Genomic DNA, 19,230 nt, shown 5'->3' with positions numbered 1-19,230 from the left:
TGAAAGAAGGCGTAATTTGCACACGCCGCCGCCAGACTCGTGGCGCTTGCCTTGTAATTATTAAAACGGCAAAAAGCGTGGAATTCGGAGAGAATTCTTGTGTAGTCTAACAAATTGGACGAACGGGACCAAACAGTACACATGTACAGTAAAAGCTTTATCAATTACATTTACGGATAAATTCATTCAAACTTTTTATCAATTACATTCACGGATAAATTCAAAATTCATTCAAAATTTGTGCGTAAGGCGCTTAGTTTAAAAGTTATTTGGGACATTGAAGCGTTAATATTACCTTGTCTTGCAAGTTTTACAATCATTTAAAAACAATATTTGGTAAAATTGTCTTATTATTACACCCTAGCCTACACTCTACACGTTAAGGCTTAACACAATTCTTAAGAACTGTCCACTGGGTTGGCATCGTTTAATACACGTATACGTTTTATACACAAGATCGAGTTGCGGAACTCGTCTTACAAAAAATAGGCTATATTCGGCCATTTTAATGAGTCTTACCTATTTCTGCTTGACACATGCAACGACAGTCGTTATAACACGGGCGGTTTATAATAAACCTGGTGTCCATTTCCGAGTTACCAAATATGTAACAATGTGAATGAATGTATCATTTTCTGAAGGCTCAGGCTGACTATTTGGATACAACTGGATATTAAACGTAAGCATCTCTAAATTTCGGCCTTTTAAAATCCTCTTGTTCTATCTTACGTATACAAACGATTATCATTAGCTTTGAAACGAGTTCTATAACATGCGTGTTCTGTTGCTTACACCTCGTGCGCGTTACCACGTATGTAACTTTGCGGGTAATTATTTTTGGACAACTTTTATAATGACCACTGGGTTGAATTTGAAATATATATAACTATATATGCAGCAAAGAAACTAATTTTTAGCCTGATCAAACAGCCTAATGCAATATAATAGCTTACCTTGCAGCACAGCTGTGAATTTTTTGCCTCTTAACGTATCTTGTTCCAACTCTCTACCGCCACCACGCGGCGGATTTTCAGCACAGTGCTCTTTATTACGTCACACAGGGAAGTGTTTCTAACAATGACCAGAAGCGTGACAGTTTTTCGCAAAATTTACAAATCGATTCGAAAAACAGAAAAAAAAAACAACAGCCGATTTGGTCTACAGCAAAAGTATACAAGACATTGTCAAAAAAGATTCCATTTTTAGGTAAAAAGCACCAACTTTGAGGAAAAATCCCCAGAATATGTAAAATAGAAGGGTAACCTTTGAAAAGTGAAGCACCATTTAAAAAACATTTAAAATGCATTGCGGAGACAGGACAAGGTAAGATGATAGTCTTTAGATACAGCACAGTATTCGTTTATGACCAAATGCGACGCCACAAAAAAGTGACCACTTTAGAGTAGCAAAGCAGCACAGTCTGTCACATACTGAAGAATTTTTGGCCCGAGAAAATAGAAATAGTATAACAAAGACTAGTTTGTAACCATAGACACCAAACAGGGATGGTCTGACACATTTTTAGGAAATATTTTTTGGTTGTAGTAATGTTTACTGAATAATTCTGAGTGTAAAAGATTCAGCCAAGCCTGCCCACCCTGCCACCCCAGGTTTGGCGCCTATGGCATCACAAAATATCATGACACAACCTAAAATCATAAAAAAAAATTTGCAACAATTTTTGAACCAAGGTATTTTTAATTAATAGTTAAGCGGGCTGTTAGTTGCTGGTAGCCATAATACTTTAGTGTGCTCGTGCGAAACAATCTGAGACACTTTAACTGCAACTGTAGTTGACTGTCCCCCATTTACTAACACTGTAATATAAATGCTAGTTAAATAAATTGGAATTTATGCAAAATATCTAAGTAAAAAACGGATTCTGAATAAATGTAACTTATTTATCCTCATGTGGTGGGGCAACTATAGTCGTTATAACACGGGTGTTCTGTTTCATACACTTTGTCTAATATTAGCAATAAAAATTCTTTTTGAAAGAAATCAGAAAAAAAAACTGTTTCTAAATCCAAAAATCAAACAATTACAAACAAATAAAAAGCAGTAACAAGCAAAATTACCTGTCCCAAAATATTTTGACACAAGTTTTCTTTCAATGGTGTTTGACTTATCCATAATTTCTTTACATTGTTTCAAAGATAATTTATCACGGCCTATTACACGGTCCTGACTTTCCCTATGAAATAACATATTTTTAGTGCTTAACTTTTTGTATTGTTCTATTATATTCTATAAGGGTGAGGTCCTATGGTTCCTAGGATTTAGGCTACAGTTGCCCCATTTTTTTGCCCTATGTCTCATTTATCCACGCACAAGCCCAACACAGTCGTTATAACACGCTTTTCTGATTCATACACCTCGTGCCAGCTTATAAGTTACCACATACGAATTTTGTGGGTAATTGTTTTCAAGATTTTTCCTTTTTATTTCAATATGTCTCGCCTAAATGAATGAATGAAATTCTAGTTTCTCGACATGGACCTCACCCACGTAGAATAAAATGCATGTCATATACTAAACAGTAAAAACAATAGGCAAAACTTCACAATGCTAAACATACTTGATTTTTTTCGCTGAAGAAAATTTCACGAACGCAATGATTGGATAAATCTTAAGTGAATGAAGTCGGTCGACCGCGTCAACGGAAAGTTCAAGAAGAACATGTCGGTCCGGAAACTATAAGATTTCTATGTTAGTAACTAAACAGTAAAATTTTCAAAAAATACCATTTTCATGTTTAGGTATTCTCTTTTTTGGTATATTTTAATTCAAAAATTTTTTTTTTTATTCTTTTATATAATTAGTAAAAAATGTTATAATTTTCACGTATGACATTTCTATAAGAGCAACTATGACATCATAATACCATTTTCATTGTTCGAACAAGAATATCTTCGGTTAAAACGAGTGTTCCACTTGACTGAGTATAACTTTCGATGATCGTTGACCCGTGACCATCGTTCTTCATTTGTTCTGTGCTACATCTATGATGTCATAATGATTATTAAAACAACACAAGAACACGTTGATAGAAATGATTAAAAATAAGGAAATTAAATAAAATGTTTTTAAAGAATGTTTTTTGCTTTAGGTTTTTAACGACTTCCTTTTCTTTGCTGTTTAAATTAGTTTCATCTTTGTTTCTGTATTCAAATTTATGTTATGATCCAGAAAAAAAAAAGTTTATATATTAAAAATAATGAAAATTTGAAAATTCTATGAGAATTCCATATAAATATATAAGATTTCCATGAAAACTCACTTAACAAACATTTCCGTATGTTCTCGCGCCAATTTCTCGATCACAAGCGACGAATGGGGTCCAAAGACAATTACCGGCCTCCTGGAGGCGCTAGAGTGTTTGTCCACGACCTGGTACGCCCCCAAGTGTTCAGATTCGACAACAGATTCAATAGAAGTTTCGCTGAGCGATTTTTGTAGCCGTACATCGCCGCTGGACCGCGATGAGTTACGATGAGGTTTCCGACGCTGTGGTATTCATAGATATCATATACTAATCGTTTTAATAAATTAATATCTTCTTTTGACAGAAAAGCCTATACAACCCATAGGCACCAAACTGTTAAAAATGCAGGGGAGGCAGGGAAAGTTAGACGCACAATATGACATTAAATTACCCCTAGCTATGCTACAACTTATTTTAAACCAATAAACAAAATATTTTCACTGCTGTAATTGGCAATATTATAATTTTAAGAGATATCATGTTATCTAGAGTCGTAAAAAATATTTTTTTGGGGAAAATAATTTATTTAATTTTTTTTTTTTTTGGCGGAAAAGTCAATGTAACTTTGAAGTGTGAAAATCTCCAAAAATCAAAAATACTCTCTAGTAGCCACTAGTTGTTTTCACCTTAAAGAAACTTCTTCTCCCAGACCCACTAAGCCGCTTGCCAGAGCTCGACCCCGTATATGAGGCTACGTCGTCCAAAGCAAGGATCTCACGGTCTTTCTCAATTCTTGGGAACAATTTGCCGTCACATTAGAAAAAGTTATAAATAATAAACCTAATAAAATGATAAGATAAATTGTCACTTGTTTTTATTGAAAAAAAAAATTGTTATTTTAACAATTTTTGTAACAAATCTTAATAAAATGAAGAGCTTTTGGACTTTTGATTAATAAAAAAATTATGCCATTTTTTCTGTATGGTAACATGAATTAAAGTTGTTCAGAAATTTAAAAAAATTGTAAAAATCATTTTTTAATAAATTTCCACCCACACAAGTTTGCTTGGTATGCGACCTCTCTTTGACCTTTGACCTTCTTCATCTACGAGCCAAGCCAGCCATTGGCCGACGGAATAATCAGGGTAAGTGTTATCGACCAATAAGATGGAGTTACGAGTGAAACGAAGCAATCCCTCTCGCTCCACCATGTGGTCAAAAAGTGCTCTACATGGAAATAATATAAAATTAAAATTTGTTGGGGTAAAAGCAAAAACTCCTTTTTTGTCAAGTAAAAAGTTATAAAAATGCACACAAAACGACACAATAAATGAAGATAACTACATTACTTAAAATTAAAACACCAGAAAAATTAAAAGTAAAAATAAAAACTACATAAACTCAATAATTGCACAAAATATAGCAAAAACAAACACACAAAATACCCTAAAATGGATAAAAACATACAGAGAATGACACAAAAAATGAAGACAAACTTAAAACCACCTGACATAGAAATGATCACCCTGTGGTTCGCTTGTAAGTTGGGATTTAAATATTCGTTCAAAGTTATTTGGTTCATACACCACACGTAATGATGAACTAGTAACGGGCTGCGCAAGTTGTATTGAAGCTCCCTCTAATGTTATGTTCGTGAAACGCAAACTGGAACGAAAAAAGTAGTTTAAAACAAAATATTTACTTTTTTTTTTTTGAATGCACAAATAATCATTTTTTTTTAAAAAGCAAACTGAAAAGAAAAAAGCATTTTAAAACAAAATTTCAAGATTTTTGCAATAAAATGAATTTTTTGTTTAATTTTTTAAACATGGATAAGATTTCTTAAATTAGTTAAAACTGATCTTTTTAATAATTTGTTAACGCACTTTTTTGCTTGGTAAAAAAAAAACGGGTAAAACTTATAAAAAATAAATATTATGTATAAAACAAATAAAAATGAGGAAATAAAATGAATAATAAACCTGTTATATTCCAATATTTTGTCGCCAATCCTTAAATCAGTTGTGTTGGGAGTAAGAGTGTCTTCGTTTGATTGAATTGCAGCCACGTATATACCAAGTGAGTTCCCCCCTATTAGTTTTACATGGGTGCAACCCCCGTTCATGAATACAAAGCGGGGTTCGCTAAGGGTTTGGGATTGAAGGGTCTGCTCAACGTGGGGGCTAAAAGGGGGGGAATAAGAGTTAGAATGTGGGGTACAAGTTTTTTTACAATATAATGTAAAATGTGAAAAACTATAACTAAAAAAAATGGGTGAAAACCAGTGTTACAGGGGTGAATTTTATTAAAAGTGGGGTTGGGGGTAAAATAAAGAGTTAGGGGGTAAAATATTGGTATTGGTTTCCAATTTAGCAAAGGTATGTATTTGGAAATAGGTATAACAATGGCATTTTTTTGAGGGTAAAACAAGGGTTTTAGGGGTAAAGATCAAGGAATGTATTTAATGGGGGTCAGACATTTCTATATTGGGGTAAATATCACCTTGCACGAGGGGTGGCATCGGGGGTGATCGTTCTTTCGTCTCGTTCCTCATTGGTCGATATTATGATGTCATGTTTCGGTTGACTGATTCCAAGGGTGTCCGATAAATTGCTTTCGATACTGTTTTTGTATTCTGGGGAAAAAGTTAAAAAATATTGTTTTTTTAAATATAAGACGGATTAAATTTGCTAAAATAAAACTCGTTTCTGAAAATGGCCTTTTTAAATAGGAATCCAGACATATAAAACACAGTTGGTTCGGTCATTAGCAAACTTAGTCTAAATCCAGGGCTTCTCAAAAATAGAATACAGACCAAACATAATACAGGTTCTTACTTTCAAGATTATAATGAGCTAGGAACGTGATCATATCGCCAGGTTGTGTTTGGCTCATTATCGCCCTCGCTTGGTCTTCTTTCGCACTCCGTAGATTGATCCCATTATACTGTGGCATGGAAATATTATACGACGCTTGAAAATATAGAAACATCATTTTTTGCCCATTTTTGATTATTTTTTTAAGTACAACAATATAGTCTAATTTTTCTTACCAAAGAAGCATATTTTTTTTATTTTTTTAATGAAAATATAATGTAAAACACAGAAAAAACATTATTTTTTGCACATTTCTAGTGTGTTCTCCAAGAATAAGACATATTTTTTACTTGTTTACCTCAAGAAGTTGGTCCCCATATTCAAGCCCAGCTTTTGCTGCGAGGCTATGCTCAGTAAGTCTCGACACGAATATACCCCCGTTTTCACCCCCGCTTACAATCGAGATACCAATGGGGTCCGTACCCTTAATCATGCTAACATAGCGGGGGTCGTTTGGAACTGGGGGCCTGTGACCGAAAAGGGGATTTTATTTTTTTAATGTATAAAAAAATATTGATTTTTTCATATTGTTTTTTTTTTCATTACTGAAAAAAAGTAAAATAAAATTATTAAAATACTGCTTTTTACGAAAAAAAAACAGTACAAAGTGTTACAAAATTGTACACGTAAAATTTTTAATACATTTAAAATAAAAAAAAAGTCAAAACTGTGTTATTTTCAAACAGCAAACCAAAACTATGGTTAATTGAAATCTATTTTTAAATCAATGTTGTAAAATCTACCAAAAAAATCAAAACACAGTTTTAAGCAATGACAGCAAACCTGCATAAAACTAGAACAGTTTTTCTGCGTCGAACTTTTGAATTCTTTTGTCTGAAGTTTTGACCAGATTTTTAGAATAAAAAATGCAGAACGAGTAACAAATACAGTATTTTGTCCAAAAAAACGCAGAAAATGCAAAAAGGAAAAAATTGGACATAACATATACAAAAAAGTAACAATAAAAACGCAGAAAAAATGCTTTTTTTTCTGTAAAAAATAACTTTTGACGAATATTTTCTTTAAAAATGAAGAAAAACACTAAAAAAATAACATTTTGTAAATAACTCACTTTCTACTACGAGCTGATAAACTTGAAGCAACGGACAATGAACTAACTGATGGATCGGTGTTAGTGGGGGGTGACGCCCCGATTACAATGGTGGAATCAAGGGTGAAGGGATGGGTAAATAAAACGGGGGTGCTACGATCCGATGATAAGTTGATTGAACCTGGGGGAGTAGGGGTTAAAATTGGGGTGATGAGTTTTTGGGGGTAACTGGGTTTCGGACTAAAATGTATACTTAGGGTTATAATGGGATAATTGGGAGTTTTAGAATCTTTTTAAAAAATGTGTTTTCTGGTATAAAAAGGGGTATAATGGAATATTTTTGGGGTTAGAAAGGGTATACATTGTATTTAAAGGGTTAAAAAGGTAATCTGAGATAAAATGAAAGTACTTTTTTATTTTGGGGTAAAAGGGTTTATGCTTTAGGTTAAAAAGGAAGTTAACATTTGGGTTTAAACAAAAACACAGAAAAAAAATTCCACAAATTCTTACCTTTTTCTGATCCACTAAGTTTAATGCCCACAGAAGCCTCCGAAGGAATTCTTATTCTCTTACAATCCATGGTTCGGGTTTTGCGTGAGGTGTCAGAACTTGTATATGATGATACACTTAATGCTGTTCTATAACTGGGGGAATATAGGTTACTTATAAGTTGCCAGGGAGATATAGTAACTTATATATCCTGAATTTTTTTTCCCGAACCCCTGAATTTAAGTTTAAAAAATATAAAAAAAATGCAAAATATTAATTTATAATGACAAAAATATTATTTTCAAAAAAACAAAAAAAATAAAATTTTCTTAAAAATATTAAAAAAAAATGTAATTTTTATAAAACGATTTTTCTTCTTTATAAATACCTTGTTGGGTCTGGACGGGGTAAAGAATATGAACTTCTGGGTCGTGGGGAAGCCCCGGGGTGACTTGGGGGTGAAATGGATGGGGTGAGAGAAGCCGAGAGGTTGGTCCCGTTTGTCTGTGATGTCATAATGATTATTGTTAAAACATTTTTATTCGTTTCATTTTTTCAAATAATTGGAAAATTTGTTTCAGACAATTTTCGGAAAGCTTTTGTTTCGGACAATAACTTGGTGGCTATTAAACTCTCATTCTTACTTTTAGATGGCTTGCTTCGGGCACACTTTGTTGTCTGTTGTATCTAACTCTGGTCCTGCAAAAATAATTTCAGGTTAAAAATTTACAAAAATAGAATATGATAATTTTTTTTTAAATAGAAACATCAAAATAAAAAATTTATAAAAACAAATTTTATTCTAAAAAACTTTTGGTAATTTTTTTTTATCGATAAATTTTTTTTGGATGATAAACTAAAAAAATAATAGGATTTTTGACCTTTCTGCTGGTGAGGGTACGAGTATCAAGTCATTGGAGATGTTTGAATTTGATTGGTCCAATAAATACGAATCATTTTTGGTCATGGATGGTTGAACACTGAGAATTGACGAGGAAGGGCTGGAAATGGAAATATAATAACAAAAATCATAAAATATTATAAAATTTTGAAACATTTAAAATTTAACAAAAAAATGATAATATATTGGAAAATTATCAAAAATTAAAAAATTTAATAAATATTTTTTCTAAAAACCGTATAAACTATATTTTATCTTACGGTTCAGTGGTTTTGCTCTCTGGCGGCCTCTGCTGCTTTGCATGCAGGGGATACACAGTGTTGTTGTTGTTGCTGTTCATGGCGTTGCCCTGCCACTGTTACAATGAAATATGACAACTTTAAACTAAAATTCTTAAATCTCATAAAATAATTTCCGTTCATAAAAATGACCGATTTCAAGAACAACTTTTTTATTAAAACTGAATTTTAATTTGTCATTAGAATGCCAAATAAAACCCCTTGCTTAACAAATGTCTCAATTCCAATTTTTTTTCCTGAAACTGATTTTTTACTTGCAGAATGTCAATAAGGTTAAAACACTATTTGTCTGTAATGTATTTTTATCATCTAAAATTTATACTATTTGTATAAATTTATACTCACAGGGGTAAGCACCCTTTCCCCCATGGGGGCTGACACAGGTCGTCGACGGCGAACGGGTTTATGAGTTGCACTACGGAAGTGTGTGTGGCCCTGGTGCGCTGGGGGGTGGAATCAATTTTGTTAAAATAGAAAAAAATTAGAAATTTAACCATAAAAACATTCTGCACCAAACTTACAAGTTAAGTTTACTGTATATTTGATAAATTGATATTTTATCGTGTAGTTTTAAAACTCAATATTAAAAAACAAGTATTTCTTATTATTTAAAAAAAAGTATATTCATTTTATATTATTTCTATTTTATACCTGGTTCTCTTTGAGACGGCAGCGAATTTGAGGCTAAACTACCACTTGGTGGTGATGGAGAGCTGGGGCTAGATGGGATACGTGTCGAAGTCGGCGAAGTGTGACCTCGTAAAGCAGTGGGAGGGGTGTGGCCGGCACTGTGGCCGCTAGGTGGGGTGAAAGTGGTGGATGAAATTGAAGGTCGATTCCGCTTTTTGTTGAAAACCGAAAGTCGAGCTGAAAAAGTTTTATTTCATTTTGTTTCGAAAGTAAAATTATAAGTTTTATTGGGTAATCAATAGGTATTTTGTTGAAAAAATTTAAATACAGCTCAGTGAAATGACATTTCAGGAACCTCTTACATTACCTCCCATGAGGTATTTAAACTGCAAAAATATATCTGCCAAGTATGTAATGTGTATAAGGTACCCACCTCCAGTAGAAATGATGTTCGATAACGGGGGACTATCTAACCTCGGCCACGTGCCTCCAGGGCTCCCTCCAGAGGATGAAGTGCCAGCGATACTCTTGCTTTTTTTCCTCCGCCAGAAAAACTAAAAAATAAAAAAAGTTGCAGTACTTTTTTTGGAAAAACTAAAAATTCCACACGAAATTTGAAACAAAAATGTTATTAATAATTATTTCAGGATAAATTTACAATCTTACCCAGTTTAAGAAATATAACAAAATATATATATATATATATATATATTTACCTTTTTCTTTTTAGAAGCGGTCACAATAGTTGTAAGAGAATCATGCGCAAGTGTATGTTGTTGACCTACTGTGGGGAAAGTTACGGAAATACGTCGTTAAGTAAACTATCAACTATTAAAATAGGCTTAGTTGGTCATGCTTAAATATGCAAAGCCATATTATTAAAGAATGAGTCAGCAAAATGCTTCTCACCAGTGATGGAGAATGGATTGTGACTCAGCAGATTTTCTTCTTCAGTCGAAAGAATCTGTTAAAAACATATTTTTAAAGTTTTAATAATATTTTTACAAAAAAACAAAATTACATATTCTGTGAATTAAAAATTAGGCTCTAGTCAGACACCAGCCGTTTATTCATGGAAATCTTACCATTTCTTTGGATTTTCTTTTCGGAGTAGAAACACCATTATATGGGCTTTTCTCTTCCTTTAGTTTATGCTGGGAAAATAAAAATATTCTTATTACCAGAACAGGTATTTATTTATATAAAAATCAATCGGCCGCAAAATTAGTAAAAGTGCTTGAATAAACCATAAATGAACAAATCTCAAATTACTGCCTTGTTTTTGTGATACCAATTTAAGACAACATTTTTAACCAGAACAGATATTTACTTGTATTACAACATGCAGCAACAACAGCAAACTAAATTTCAAATTACCGCGTTATTTTTCCGCACGGGCGGTTTCGGCTCCGGTGTCCAATCACTCACTAGTTGGTGCTGTTGAGTCACGATTTCCTCAAAATTCTCATCCCTACTCGCTGACTCGTAACAAAAAGCCCGACTCAGCTCTACGTAGCACGTGTTGCCAGAAGCAACCATTTGTCGGACCTCATAAAGTGTTTTATCAGCCACAGAAACATTATTAACAGCCACGATACGATCACCAGGGGCAACGGCACCAGATTCGCAGTTTTTAACGTACCATCCAGGCTCTACACTGGCACCGTGTGGCAAAACGGTGACGAATTTACGCAGGCGAACAGCGCCACCATTTGATGGGTGTTCACTACTTTCCCATTCGCCTGCGTCGATTGCCGAGTCATGACTATGCGCATTTTCTCGCTGAGTCATCTCGACACGAGTCTGGATTTCTCGTAGCTCACTGAGAATTTTGTTTTTCGTTTCTTTAGTCGTGTCGTGCTCCTAAGATAGAAATCTTATATTTAGAACGAATATTTCGATTAAAATAAAATTAATTAACAAAACGCTTAAATTTTAGCAGGCTATTACCATGGCTGTAACTTTCCCTCTATCATTAAATTTAAAAACTGAAAATTGTTTGTATTTTAAAAAATATCTCAATTTCTTGGTTCTAACTTGTGAGAAAAATAAGGAATAAACAGATTTGATTTTCATTAAAGTTGTCGCCCCAGGTTTTTTACGCTCACTTTAACAGCTTCTTCAAGTTGCTTGACGAGTTTTTCTCGTTCTGCCGTCACCTCATCACAAACTTTCTTACTTTCTTCCAATTCTAAGCGGAGTTTGTGGCGCTCCGAAAACGCAATTTCTCGCCACCTGAGGCAGTAGAGAGGTAAGTGCTCGATACAATTGGGGGCAGTAAAAAGTTACAGATTTTTTAAATAAAAAACTGTTGTATTATATAAAATGTATTAAAAGTTTTATATATATTTTAATAAGGATCATTTTTTATGAATAAGAATACATTTTTATATTAAATACTTAAATGGTATTTACTATTTATGAAAGTATCATATTACTCATAAAATGCACATAAATGATCAATTCTAATCATATAAATCATTAACTCATGCTACCTTCGCGATTCCTTGGCCTCATTAAGTGCATCTTGTAATTCCTGTTTAGTTCGTTCAAGACTTGTCGTCAGTGCGTCACGCTCCCGAGATATTTGTTCCACGGTTTCCACAGCCAATTCGTGCGCTTGGCGCGCATTGTAAGCTTCGCGCAATTGGGCGTCTTTTTCAACCAGTGCCTGCTTACGCTCACGCTGAGCGGCGTAAAGCTCTTGCTGGAGGTTCAAGATGTCCAATGTGTTGGACTGGGTATGTGTGAAAATAAGATTTGGGTTAGAAATGCAAAAACTAGAAAAAAACAATTTTTAGAAAAATATATCAAAAATGTTATTTTTGCCGGTCACATTTTTAGCACTTAAATCTTAGCAGTTATACTTACAGAACCAGGCTGCATGGCTGACAACTGATGTTTTAATGAGTCTTTTTCTGCAGTTAACTGTTGTATTTCCTTGGTGTTTTGTTCACTGAAATAAATACAAAACTTAATGCTAAAGTTGGTAAATATTTAAATAACATAAAATATTGAAAAGATATAAAACAGTAGGAATAAAACAATTTGCATTGGTTCTAAAATTAGTTTGATAAAAACACCTTTAATAAACAGTATGCACTTCAATACACTTACCATTCTTTTTGCTTCGCGATCAAATCTTCTTGTAATTTATCCATTTCTTTATGTACCGCGTCTCTTTCGCTCATAACGAGTGAATATTCACGTTTAACCATCGTCCTTTCTTCACGAACACGCGTTAAATCACGCTGTTAACGCAAAAAACTTTTATAGTAAAGTACACCAAAACAGATATTACCCTGCTGTTAGGTGCATATGAGGTTTTCTATGTTTGATGACTATGAATGTACCTTACAAATGCAGAAGTAAACAAAAAGTTTGTGTTTTTAACTACATTATACGATGTTACCCCAGATTTTGCTAAAAATTCAAAAATATTATGTCTATGAAAACTTACCATTAACGACTCTATTTTTTCGTTCATTATTTGAGCCTGTCGCAGTAGGGAGTCTCTTTCTGCACCTGGAGTTTATATATATATATGTCTTATGTAACTTAATTGTTCCAGTCTATTATGAGGGTAAGGTCTTCAGTGAGGCACACCTGAGACCTGGGATGTAGGCTTATTGGTCCCAGTCTATTCTAATCCATGAGGGTGAGGTCTTCAGTTAGGCACACCTGAGACCCGGGATGTAGGCTTATTGGTCCCAATCTATTTTATTCTATGAGGGTGAGGTCTTCAGGATAACTAACACAGCATACCAATAGGAGGGTCATATTTCCGAGCATTTTCGAGCTGCTTTTCCAATTTTGCTTTTTTCTCGCATTCTTCCACTATACGTCTCCTTAGCTCCTCGTGTGACGAATTAAGCTTTTCGTACCTGTAAAATTTATTTTTTTAATTTTAACAAAAAAATTTCACAAAAAATATTTTTAAACTATAGTCTTTATCCTATTTTGAAATCGGTATAAAATTAATTTTTTTTAAAATTTGGCCAAAAAAGTGGCAGAAAATATGATGTTTACCTCATTAATATTGTTTCATACATCTGTGTGATAATTTGACCCCCTCCCCCTCCTACTAACGACCGTCGTCTTATCATGGCAAGTTCTTGCTTGTCGTTCGCGTTTTGTCGAATAGCTGCCTCAGATTCAGCCTGCGTGAAAACATTAGAAATTTAGATTTATTTTACTTTCTTTTTATCAAAATTTGAAAAAATATGTCATAGAAAAAAAAACACTTCATTTATAAATTTGGAGTTATGTTGCAAAATTTGCAGTTGAGCTAAGACACCAAACCATCCATTACATAAGGGATGTATGTACACCAGCTTTTGCAGACATGGTAACACTTGCATGCTTATAAAAGAGTATAGCTTAGGCTTAACCTTTTAATTTACACCAACAATTTTATGCACAAAATCTCAATGCAAACTAATATTATGTATTACTGCTAAAATTTTAGGTTTTTTTTTTTTAAATGATAAATTTGTGTTTTTTTTACTACTACAGTAAATTTGTATAATATTTTTTTTATAATATTAAAAAACTACAAAAACACACCACATTTCATACGATAATATGCAATACTCGAGTTCCCTAAAATTAATAATCAACTGTATCGTTAGTAATATACGCATAAGGGGCTGGGTAGAGAGAGCCAGACTCTAAAACAAACATACACTCAAACAGTGACTCGTGATCCGATAAAAGAGCATGCTGACAAAATAATCAAGCTATAGCTCGACAAGGCACACGTATACCATAGACAAACATTAAGTCATGTTGACTGCTGTAATGGCCAAAGTTCACGGCCATTTCCTGGCAAAGGTAGCGCACAAATCAACACATTTACTGAGTTTTTAGAAAGTAAAAAAGCTCGTAAATTTAAAAAAACAATAAAATCGCTTTTAAAAGCTAAAGATTCCCTTTTAAAAATATGTAAAAAAAACTTAAAGCAATTTCACACAGAATCCCAACTTACAACTTGAAGTCTAATTTTTAATGCGATGTTTTGACTTGTTATATATATACATATTTAAAAAAACACCATTAAAAATCCACCTTCAAAACAATTCGTGTCAAAAAAACAGTACAAAAAGTGTTTTATTGTCTTTTTAAAAATACTCGTAACTGTTTAATGAGGCATTATGGCTTACTGAAACAACCTTTTCAGAGTAGGTTTAGCAAATCATTGAAACACAGCATTGATTTTGACAACATTTTAGTCAATATGCAAACGTATGGAAAATAACCTTTGAAGATGAATATTAAAAATATATTAACTAGTTTTAATTGAGGAATCTGCTACAAAAACCTGCATTCATAGATTTAATTTTTGCTGCCATGCATGGATAAGCGCCCAAAACATCATTTCAGGACATACTATTATGGGTATTTCAGGACATCGCCATTCGCCACATAAATATTTTAAGATTTTATAAGTTTAATATTTAAACTTAGCAGAAATAAAAAAATTATGCCCAAAACTTTACCTTTATTTCCGATAGTTTTGCGTCTGCTTCAAGCGCCTTTTTCTTCATCACCTCCAGCTCTCCTTCCACCATCGAACGCTGCTCTATTATCTCCTGGTGGACAGATGCAAGCTCCGAGAGCTCCATTTCTCGCTTGCCAAGCTGCTGCCTCAGTGTTGCCACCTCACTTTTTAAATTGAGCACGAGGGTTGGGGAAACACTGGGCTTTAAATCAACGGAGGCATCACTGTTTTGAGCTGAGAAAAAACAAATGTCAAGAAATTAAAAACTGGATAAATTTGATTTAAAATGAGTTGTTAAAATTTTTTAAAGAATTTTTTTATTTGTTTTAATGTATTGATGACAATTTTAAACTGCCCATGAGGGACGACTAGTTTGGAGCAATTGCAGTTAAGTGTCTTGGCCAAGAACACATATGTCAATGTTAATAGCGACAGCCTCAAGACTTGAACCTATAACCTCTGAAATAGAAGCAGACTCACTAACCACTGTGCCATGTACCACGTATCAGATCATAAAAAAATGATTAATTTACAATTGGTTAATTGCAGTTCTAATAAACAACTGAAATATGTACCTTAATGTTATAAGTCATTCCTACCACACTTTTATTATAAAACCATGTCTGATTTAGAACCAATAACTTAAAAGCAGAGCCTAGAGAAGAGAAATTGCAGAAAAAATGTAAATTCTATTGCCCACATAGTGTAATACTAAACAATAGTAACAATATATACTTTGGCAACTTAGTTTATATTAATTAGGCTAATCGAAAAATTACTTAGTTAAGTAAAAAAGTAAGATACATAATACACTGTTAAGACTGTCTATATAGGAGGGCATAAACATGCATCTAACACACTAGAACCTGTAATAAAACACTTCCGTTCTGACTTACTATAAAACTCACATTAAAATAAATTTCACTTTCTATTTCTTTCAAATAACATACATTTTATCTAACTTTCCAAAAAACAACCTATTTTAAATTATTGAATAAGCTCATTCAACTAATTAAGTACAAAAGCAGACTATCTAATCAATCTTCTTTTTCTTTCTACCGTTTCGTTTGTCTGAATAGACATAGAGCAAAAAAACGCGATTTTCGACGCTGGAACCATTGCTTTAGTTGCCTAGTCCTAAGTTGACTAAGTGGGTCTCTTCAGCCGACACTTGAACAGAAAAACATGGGCACAAACAACACGCACGCTGACGGGACAGACTGAAGCACAGAGCAAATACAGCCAGTGCTTGAACATACAAGGCCACTATATGAACTTGGGCTCTGTCCAATTATAAAACCCACCATGTAAAATCAATGGCATACAGGCGCGGGTGTATATGTCAATTGACGCTGACGAAAAGCTAACAGAAAAGCTAACAGAACGCCCTTATTAATCTATAGCAAACTGTCGTATTGACATACACTTACCTTCATTATTCAATGCCGCTATTAAACTCATGATGTCTAGCTCAACCAGACAGGTTAAAAGATTGCCATAAGTCGGAGCTTTTGAGACCAGTTTACAGAACAAAACAGGTGTCTAAAAACCTAGAAAACAAGAAGATTATAAAACTCAATAACCCGAAACCACAAAATTATGGCCCCGTGAAAACTAAGTCAATGTTTTTCACTTGTAACCAAACCAGAGGTAATCATTTATATATGCGATGGCCCATAAACCTATTTTAGGCAACAACAAGAGTCATACAGGTTTAACAGTGCAGTGCTGCCAGTGAGTAGGGTGCCATTTAAAAACAACAGCCTGACTAAAAAATAAAGATTAATCTGGCAACACCTTTTTTAAATTTCGTAAACAAAATTGTAAAAAAGTTGGTAGTTTTTAGAATTTGAGTTATTTCTTGTCATGTTTATTATCTGTCTATTTTATTTGATTATTTTCACAATGTTTTTCAGTTGTTTTAGAAATTACCCTGTTTTTAGAAAATGCATTGTCCATATAGCCTACTGCAGTGCACACACATGCTTAATTACACAAAAAATCAAACTAAAAGTAATCTTTATATACAAAAAAGGGAAAATTGTCAGAAAATTTAAAGGCAGTACTGTGCTAATATATAATAACTAATCCGAATTGGCCCAGGGTCCCATGCCTACAAAAAGCAATCATATAAATCAATAGAACAAATATTTAACAGGAACAAATGCAAATCATGGCAACATATGGTTAGCTAAGCTGTGGAGATTAGACCTCAGCCTCTTAAAATGTATTTACACAACTATCTATATGGTATGAATTTTGCATGAACTCTTATAACCAGTTATAAACAGTCTGCTGGACTGCTATATTATACTTCAGCACATGCCACATAATATACTCCAATTTTTTAAATGCAGGCAGGGATAGTTAGACGCACATTACTATGAAACAAATTTAACTGATTTGTTGTAATGTTTACTTATTAATTTGGTACAGAAAACTCCAGAGTAAACCTGCCTACCCTGCCACCCCAGGTTCGGTGCCTATGTTATATTTCTTAATAAAAATAGCACAAATGACTGTGGTTTCCTAGACTTTTGTAGTGGTCAAGCCTTAACAAAACCTGGCAGCTGGAAAGGCTATAGTTTAACAAGTACCTACACGCTGGTTGAGATAGTGAAACTTAATAGCTTGGCTACCAGTAAAACAAAACATGCCACCCGTTGTGTTTTGTGTAAGGTACAATAGAAACGGAAATAAGGATTAAAGTTTTCCATATCCAGTTACTTAAGAGACAGCATGGACCTACACTGTGTGTAGTGCAATGTATGTTGAAATAAAGGGGTTTTTATACACCAGACACATGGTGTTTTCATACATCTAATGCTCACTGTCAAGTTATAACATAGGTGTCTTCTTATACACTAGACACACATGGTGTATTCAAACACCTCATGTTTACTGTCAAGTTTTACCATGAGTAATTTCTTACATACACCAGACACATGGTCTACTGATAAGTGCACCCAAACAATTGCCCAGTTTTATACCAGCAAAGCAAAACAAGTAACACTAAGTTGCAAACGCACATACAAAACCAATTTAAAGGATGGTACATGATGTCATTATGTAAGAGACATCTAATTAAGTGGAATTAGTAATTAGTGTACAATAGCAAAAGGATAAACTGCTAGGTTTAAAAATCTCTTATATTATAATCAATAACTGCATTAGTTTCAAATTAATTGTTTCTTATTACACCTGTGCTATAGCCATGTAATTAATTTAAACTGTGTTTTTACAGTATGATAAAGAATATAGTTACTACTAATACTAATAGTGTTATAACTAGTGCATGAATATATGTTTCTACTTTGTGCCAAAAATCAAACATATTAACAGTAAATGAGTTAGCATGTGGGTATGATATACACAACACGGCTATACACTCTACAAATATTCTATGATGTAAAAACATGATACACAAACACACGAGTTTAACCTTAATTGAACTTGTTAAATTACTTAGCATTAAATGCCTCGGTACAAGGTCTAAACTATTATGTAAATCAGTAGCAAAGTCCAAATAGTCTGAAACATCACAATATAACCAGAAGTTAATAAGTTACCAATGTATATCATATCAGAAGATAGTCTGTTTGTAGTATAGATTATACTTAATGTAATATTATTTAATCGCTAAATGACGTTAGTTAGTCTTGTCGAAAAATAGTGAAGTAAAATTAACGCTATCATCACATGAGCAAGAAATTATCGTTTATTTAGATCAAATTCTTTTTAGAATTTCATGTAAACCTATTAAGCCAAGATTATATCACAATTACAATACTTCAGTAACCACACACTTATACTGCAAAGTTAACAAATAATAAAGGAAAAAAAATGATATTTTAGCAATAAACCATCCATGCAGGCTGATACTACTATTTTCTAACTTCATGCTAATACATGTAAACATAAATTTACAATTTATTCTTTAAATAAGTGACTACACAAACAAACGTTTATTTGCAGTTGATTTTTAAATTGCACCTGAATTAAAAAAACAATATTAAAATGTTATTTAGGGCTACGGATTACTTACTCAGTAAAATCAGTATATATTTTTGGTAAAATCAAAATTCGTTCATATTTTTAAACAGTCGGCTTTTTTTTTATAAATTTTACCTTTTAGAAACCAAAATTACAAGTTAAATACTATTAACATGTAAAACTAAATCCATAGTTCATTTTAATACATCATTTAGCTGTTTTCACACAAAGAAAACTGCAAAAACAACACAAAATTTTTGTTTTTCTGCTTTAACCGCAACTTCGC

The 19,230-nt window shown here is 33.1% G+C and overlaps 1 protein-coding gene across 6 annotated transcripts; it reads right to left on the bottom strand.

Moving 5' to 3' along the window:
* Positions 1-1,027: 1,027 nt before the first annotated feature.
* LOC149734963 (uncharacterized) lies at positions 1,028-19,219 on the bottom strand. Of its 6 annotated transcripts, XM_089880227.1 has the most exons (36): positions 19,080-19,219; positions 16,382-16,501; positions 14,950-15,185; positions 13,481-13,611; positions 13,217-13,335; positions 12,912-12,976; positions 12,569-12,702; positions 12,323-12,407; positions 11,947-12,188; positions 11,560-11,686; positions 10,829-11,314; positions 10,537-10,605; positions 10,361-10,415; positions 10,168-10,235; positions 9,885-10,005; positions 9,473-9,688; positions 9,167-9,264; positions 8,783-8,877; positions 8,503-8,622; positions 8,266-8,320; positions 8,010-8,125; positions 7,643-7,776; positions 7,154-7,313; positions 6,865-6,915; positions 6,380-6,548; positions 6,043-6,151; positions 5,708-5,840; positions 5,188-5,388; positions 4,712-4,870; positions 4,262-4,432; positions 3,892-3,997; positions 3,281-3,507; positions 2,885-3,002; positions 2,579-2,694; positions 2,079-2,194; positions 1,028-1,817 (listed from the first exon to the last, which is right to left on the bottom strand). In XM_089880227.1, the coding sequence occupies exons 2-36, from the start codon at positions 16,410-16,412 to the stop codon at positions 1,702-1,704; spliced, it is 4,755 nt and encodes a 1,584-aa protein (XP_089736353.1). In that variant the 5' UTR covers positions 16,413-16,501; positions 19,080-19,219; the 3' UTR covers positions 1,028-1,701. The 6 variants fall into 6 exon arrangements, 5 of the variants coding, with proteins under 5 accessions (XP_089736353.1, XP_089736354.1, XP_089736352.1 ...); XM_089880228.1 differs by lacking the exon at positions 19,080-19,219 and having other exon boundaries at positions 10,168-10,232; positions 16,382-18,912; XM_089880226.1 differs by lacking the exon at positions 19,080-19,219 and having other exon boundaries at positions 16,382-18,911.
* Positions 19,220-19,230: the final 11 nt, after the last annotated feature.

The sequence above is a fragment of the Ciona robusta genome, chromosome 6, assembly GCF_009617815.1.
Source record: "Ciona robusta chromosome 6, ASM961781v2".
NCBI classification, from domain to species: Eukaryota; Metazoa; Chordata; class Ascidiacea; order Phlebobranchia; family Cionidae; genus Ciona; species Ciona robusta.
This window is presented reverse-complemented; position numbering and strand designations above follow the sequence as displayed.